Source organism: Dipodomys ordii, unplaced genomic scaffold, assembly GCF_000151885.1.
Source record: "Dipodomys ordii isolate 6190 unplaced genomic scaffold, Dord_2.0 Scaffold6, whole genome shotgun sequence".
Classification (NCBI taxonomy): domain Eukaryota; kingdom Metazoa; phylum Chordata; class Mammalia; order Rodentia; family Heteromyidae; genus Dipodomys; species Dipodomys ordii.
The window spans coordinates 8584118-8590685 of record NW_012267222.1 but is presented as its reverse complement, the minus strand read 5'-3'; the positions used below and the strand labels follow the sequence as shown (position 1 = coordinate 8590685).

At 48.8% G+C, this 6568-nt stretch overlaps 1 protein-coding gene across 1 annotated transcript in view; it reads left to right on the top strand.

Moving 5' to 3' along the window:
- The window catches only part of LOC105997593, a 34341-nt gene that overhangs the window by 5286 nt on the left and 22487 nt on the right, over positions 1–6568 (top strand). The window contains exons 3-5 of the mRNA XM_013032075.1: positions 4376–4672; positions 5571–5838; positions 5988–6118. Coding sequence (XP_012887529.1) covers positions 4376–4672; positions 5571–5838; positions 5988–6118 — 696 coding nt within the window. The remainder of the gene's footprint in view (positions 1–4375; positions 4673–5570; positions 5839–5987; positions 6119–6568) is intronic.

Genomic DNA, 6568 nt, shown 5'->3' with positions numbered 1-6568 from the left:
CTCAAGGCTAGTGCTCTACCACTTGAACCACAGCTCCACTTCTGGTTTTCTGATGGTTTATAGGAGATAAGAGTTTCATGGACTTCTGCCTGGGCTGGCTTTGAACCGTGATCCTCAGATCTCAGCCTCCTGAGTAGCTAGGATGACAGGCATGAGCCACCAGTGTCTGGCTTAGGGAAAGTTTATAAACGTCCCTCATACAAATAACATAAATACAGGAGTCCTTGTTCTGATATTTCTTCCCTTAATGTCCCCCTCAAACTCATTTCTCCTGGGTACACAGCATGTGTGAGAACCGATCCTCAGAGTCTTCACCTCTCCCTTTCCAGTTCTCTGGGATGCTGCTCTAGGGTTTCCACAGTTTCTCCATAACCTTTGTTTATTTATTTATTTATTTATTTATTTATTTATTTATTGTCAGTTGTGGGACTTGAACCCTGGGCCTGGGGGCTGTCCCTCAGCTCTTCAGTTCAAGCCAAGCACTCTACCACTTGAGCCACAGTACCACTTCTGGTTTTCTGGTGGTTAATTGGAGATAAGAATGGCAGGGAGTTTCCTGCCCAGGTTGGCTCAGGCCCTGAGTTCAAGCTCCAGGACACACACTAAATAGGTCCTTGAGTCCCATTCTCAAAGTACTATACCCTCTGCCATCATAAAACTCCAAGAGATAGGCTTTGTGTGCCCTCTGCTGGATGCTCTTTACCCTGCATGGAATTTCTGGGCATCACTGTTACGTGTGGTAATTTACAGACTGCTGTTTTTCTTTCTTGTGTTTCTTTGGTTTGGTGCCTATCCTGGGGCTTAAACTCAAGACTTGGGCACTGTCCCTTTGTTTTTATTGTTGTTTTCTCAAGACTAGTACTCTACCACTTGAGCCACATAGCTCCACTTCAGACTTTTTAGTGGTTAATTGGAGATTACAGTCTCACAGACTTTCCTGCCTGGAGGGCTTTGAACCATGATCCTCAGATACCAGCCTCCTGAGCTGCTAGGACAACAGGCGTGAGCCACCAGTGCCCAGCTCCAAGTTCTTTTTTTAGATGTTAAAAAATGCCCCCCCACCCCCGTGCCCAAGAAGCCAGCTGAGAAAAGTACTTGAGACTTTTATGTCCAATTAAATCACAGAAACAGCTGGAAGTGGGGCAGTGGCTCCAGTCTGGGTAGAGCCTAGTACTAGCCTTGATCTGAAAGAGTGAAGAAAGAATTCAAGCCCCAGTACTGCCCTAAACACACACACAGACACAGACACAGACACAAACACACACACACACACACACACACACACACACACATACAGAGCCAGATTATCTTTGTCAGTGACTATGGGCCTCCTAGCTAGAGGCAAACCATCTACCGCCTGTGGTGGAGAGCAGAGCAAGCATGTCTGTCTCACACACTTGGACTTGAAGGACACAGAGGAGGGAGGGAAGCACAAGCATTGCAGTGCACACAAGTCAGGACTGGGTGTTAAACTTTCATTCTCCCTCCCCTCCCCCTTTCCTCCAGGACCCTCTGGACAAGGCAGAAATCCAATCAGGATCAAGTGGGTGGAGCTTCAGGACTGAGCAGATGCTGCTTTCTGATTGGACACTGGGAATTGGCCAAGGGTAGGACCAGTAGACAGGGGGAATAAAGCTTTCAGAGGAGCCAGGGGAGATGAGAACCCTGGTAAGTGGAGTCACTGCCTGTGCCTGCTCCCTTCAGAGAGCCCTGTGGACCTGATCCACATCTGGGAAGTCCCCACCTCCATGATGTCCAACCAGCATTCCCCTCAGCCAGTCCCAGAGGTGACAGAATTGTGATTTGGGCTTCTGTATTTGTGCCAGGCCTTGGGCTTGAACTCAGCCTGTGTGTTGTCTCTGAGCTTTGTTTTGTTCAATACTGGTGCTCTACTGTTAAGCCACAGCTCCACTTCTGGATTTTTTAGTGATTGGAGATGAGTCTCACAGACTTTACTATCTGGGTTGACTTTGTACCATGATCCTCAGCTCTATCTCAGCTAGAATTATAGAGGAGCCACTGGCACCTAGCAGGAATTTGTCCTCTATTGATAAACAAATTTCAGACATTAGCTCTTTACCTTCAGCCGAAATAACTCGGTTTGTTGTGCATTGATTACTGTCATTTTAAATTTATTAAAGAATGTTGTTTTGCAAACACAGTCATTTATTTGAATTGAAGTGGATATTTGTTGTTAGCATTTTATGGTTATTTCTTTTTTTTTTTGCCAGTTTGGGAGCTTGAACTCAGGAGCCCAGGCACTGTCCCTAAGGTTCTTTTGCTTAAGGCTGGTGCTCTACCACTTGAGTCATGGTGTCACTTTTGGGTTTTTCTCTGTATGTGGTACTGAGGAACTGAACCCAGGGCTTCATGAATGCTAGGTGAGCACTCTACCACCAAGCCACATTCCCAGCCCTTCTTTTTTTCTTTTCCTTCTATTTGTGCGTGTGTGCATGCGCGCATATGCGTGCGCACATGCCAGTTCTGGGTCTGGAACTTACAGCTCTGATGCAGTTCCCAAGTTTTTCGTGCTCAGCATAGGTGTTCTCACACTTGATCCACAGCTCCAGGTCCAGCTTCTTGGTGGTTTATTGCTGATAAGAATCTCTGACTTTTCTGCCCAAGCTGGCTTTGAACTCTAATCCTCAGATATTAGACTCTGGAGTAGATAGGATCACAAGTGTGAGCCACCAGGACCTGGCTTGAAATTTTTTTTAAGTAATTCTTTTATTTCATTATTTTTGTACCTGTACTGAGGCTTGAACTCCAGATAGGGCACTGTTTCCTAATTTTCCCTCTGTCTCTGCCCCCCCCCACCTCTCTTTTGTCAGTCATGGGGCTTGATCTTGGGCCTGGGCACTGTCCCTCAGCTCCTCAGCTCTTCAGCTCAAGGCTAGCGCTCTACCACTTGAGCCACCACGCCACTTCTGGTTTTTTGAGTGGCTTATTGGAAATAAGAGTCTCATGGACTTTCCTGCCTGGTCTGGCTTTGAACTGTGATACTCAGATCTCAGCCTCCTGAGTAGTTAAGATTATAGGTGTGAGCCATAGGCACCAGGCTTTCTTTTTCTTTTATTTCAGTTGTGAGGCTTAAACTCAGAATTTATAAGCGGTCCCTGACCTTTTGTGCAAGGCTAGTACTCTACCACTTGAGCCACAGCTCCACTTAGGGTTTTCTGTTGGCTAACTGGAAGTAAGATTCTTACGGACTTTCTACCTGTGCTGGCATGGAGTTGAGATCCTGAGATCTCAGCCTCCTGAGTAGCTAGGATTACAGGCCACCAGGATCCACCAATCCCTGGCTCTTAATTTTTCATTCAAGTCTAGCATTCTACTCTTTAAGCCACAGCTTCTCTTCTGGCTGTAAGTAGGGTCTCAATATTTTGTGTGGATACCAGATTCAATCACCCAACTCTGCTAATGTGGGATTAGGCAAAGAAGTACTACCCATGCTGGTTGGTGGGGAACTGATTGGATAGGACTTCAATCTCTACTCCAGAGTAACTGGGAACAGGTGTGAACCACTAACCAGTTCAAGACAAAGTTTTGAAACGTTACATATTTAGTTCAAAGCTAGGTACCAGTGGCTCATATTGGTAATCCTAGCTACTTGAGAAGCTGAGACTGGAAGAATCACAATTAGAGGCTAGTCTGGGCAGAAGTGTTTTAAATATCCTATCTCAAAAGTAAATGGTTCTTCCTGTCATACTAGTTTGGAGGCTGAGATCTGAGGATTGTGGTTCAAAGACAGCCCAGACAGGAAAGTCTGGGAGACTCGTCTCTTCAATTAAACAACAGAAAACTGGAAGTGGCACTGGGGCTCAAGTGGTAGAGTGCTAGCCTTCAGCAGAAGAGCTGAGGGACAGCACCCAGTCCCAGAGTTCAAGCCCTGTGACTGACAGAAATAAAAAAAATAAAAAATACATAAAAACACCCCCCTCAAAATAAATGGATATTAAGCAGAGCTGTGTCTGAAGTGGTAGGGCACTGGTAAGCCTTGAGAATAATGCTCAAGGGAAGTGTCCAGGCCTTGTGTGAAAGGCCGAGAACACACACACACAAACAAACACACACTCACACAAAGCTTGGGATGACGTTCAGGCTCCTTATTATCCATCTACTCAGAGTAGTGGCTGGAACTGGCTGGGACCATGATGAGCTTGGGGCTGTCTATGTGGGGAGCATCCTGCTGCCCTGTGTCCCAGCGCTGTGCTTGGGGGGCATCGGGGCTATGTGGAAAGGGCGTGAACGGACATCTCCCCATGGCTGGAGTCGGGATGTGGCCTTTGAGATGAGTTCTCTCTGAGAAGGGACTTCTCAGCTTCAGCCGCTAAAGCTGCCTCTTCCTGTGTGCTCCCAGGCCCTCTCCCTGCAGCCCCAGCACACTGAGCACCATGTCCCTGCCCACACTGCGGCAGCTGGCCATGCAGAGCCTGCTAGAGGACCAGGCCTTGGCCATCTCTGCTCTGGACGTCCTTCCCTTGGATCTCTTCTCCACGCTGTTCAGAGAGGTGGTTGCCAAGAGACGTATGGAGGTGCTGAAGGCCATGGTGCAGGCCTGGCCCTTTGCCTGCCTCCCCCTGGGGGCCCTGGTGGGCTCAGCTGACCTGGAGATCTTACAAGTCACCCTGGAGGGCCTTGATGTGCTGCTGGAGCAGGGAGCGGGGCCCAGGTAAGGGGGACCCAGGTTGGGGGCCAGGGAGGACCCCAGAGTGCAGAGATGAGGCACACCAGAGTCAGCAAGAGTGGGGTGGACTCATGAGAGACCTGGGACCAGAGGACCCCAGGGCTCTCTGCTGAGTTGTTTGTGAAAGAGGGTCCCTTGGGTGTGGAGGGTTGCTGGGGATGGCTGCAGGCATGGCTGCCGGATCCCCACTACCACAGGCCGTGGTGATAGGGTGGGGAAAGGTTGGGAAAAGTTTCACGGTGTCAATGGTGTACTCCAATAATCCTAGCTACTTAGAGGACTGAGACTCTTCAAAGCCAACTTGGGCAAGAGAGTGACTGAGGTTCATATCTCCAATTAACTAAAAAAGAAATCCAGAAGTGGAGGTGTGTTTCAAGTGCTAGGCCAACTAGCCTTGAGTGGGAAACTGAAGGGGCAGCATCCAGGCCTTGACTTCAGGCCCTATTACTAGTGCACAAAAAGAAAAAGACAAAAGCCAGGTGCCGGTGGCTCACGCCTATAATCATAGCTACTCAGGAGGCTGAGATCTGAGGATTGCCGGCCTGGTTCAAAGCCAGCCTGGGCAGGAAAGGCTGTGAGACTCTGATTGCCAATAAACCACCAGAAGACCAGAAGTGGTCCTGTGGCTCAAGTGTAAAGTGCCAGCCTTGAGCTGAAGAGCTGAGGGACAGCGCCCAGGCCCAGAGTTCAAGCCCAATTATGGACAAAAAAAAAAAAAAAGCCATCAAAAAGAAAATGACAAAAGAAAGAAAGAAGAAAAGAAAGAACAAAAGCTGAAAAAAGTAAGAGGAAATATGGTGGGCTAGCTTGGATAGATCAAATAGGGCAGAGAGGGAGGTTGTCTCATTCCTGTTCTGAAACTGTCCTGTGTCTCCTGCTGTAGATGCAAAGTGCAAATGATAGATCTACGGAATATGTCCCTGAACCTCTGGACCTGGGGGTACATAGCAATGTCTCAAGCCTGCTCAGCAGCGGCCCTGACTGACAAGCCAGCAGCCAATCACTGTGCAGACCTGAGGGAGGAGCCGCCCTTCAGGATATTCATGGATGTCACCATCAGTGATGGCCCCTGGGATTGTGTGCTGGCCAACTTGCTCCAGTGGGTGGAGACGAGAAGAGAGCAGGTTCAGCTGTGCTCTAAGAAGCTGCAGGTTCTGTTTGCCTCCACCTTGAAGCACTCTGCAGTGCTTCATCTGGACTCCATTCAGGAGTTGGTTTTGGATAATTTGTGGGATGAAGCAGCAATGGAAAATATGGTTCCTTATCTAAGAAGAACCTTCACATCCTTTCCTTCTCCCAGATTGGGATGAAATATTCTGCTTCCAGATTCAAAATTTCCTTCTTCATCCAACTGCTGCAGCAGAGAAATCTCCAGCAAATTTATATGTATCAAGTCTACTTCCTTTATGGAAACCTGCACAAGGTCTTCAGGTGCAGAGCTGCCCTTGGGTTGGGTGGGTATGAAAGGGCCTCAACTGTGTGTGGCAACCTTGCTGGTGAAATGAGTGGGGAGACATGGGAAGAGGAGCCTCATCCGCTCTACTTCTTAGTTCTCACCTGGCTTCTCAGTCACATTGCAAAGCAGGGTGCATGCTGGGAGTGTGCTCAGGGCAGGAAGCCCGCTGTGGAGTTCTATGTAGAAGTGAGTGGCTGTGAGTTCCTCTATAGGAAGCAAGTCTGAGCTCACAGGATAGAAACTGGAAGCAAGGGGAAGAGGAAAGGATGCTGTGCTGTGATGCTCAGATGCATGGGTGGTTGGGCCCTGCGGGCAGGAAGCCCAGTGGTGTGTCCAGACAGTGAGGAGAGGGGGCTGGAGAGGGGGCTGGAGGGGGTGCAGCCTGGGTCAGGCTCAGGTGGCACTGACAGGCATCAGGCTGGGAT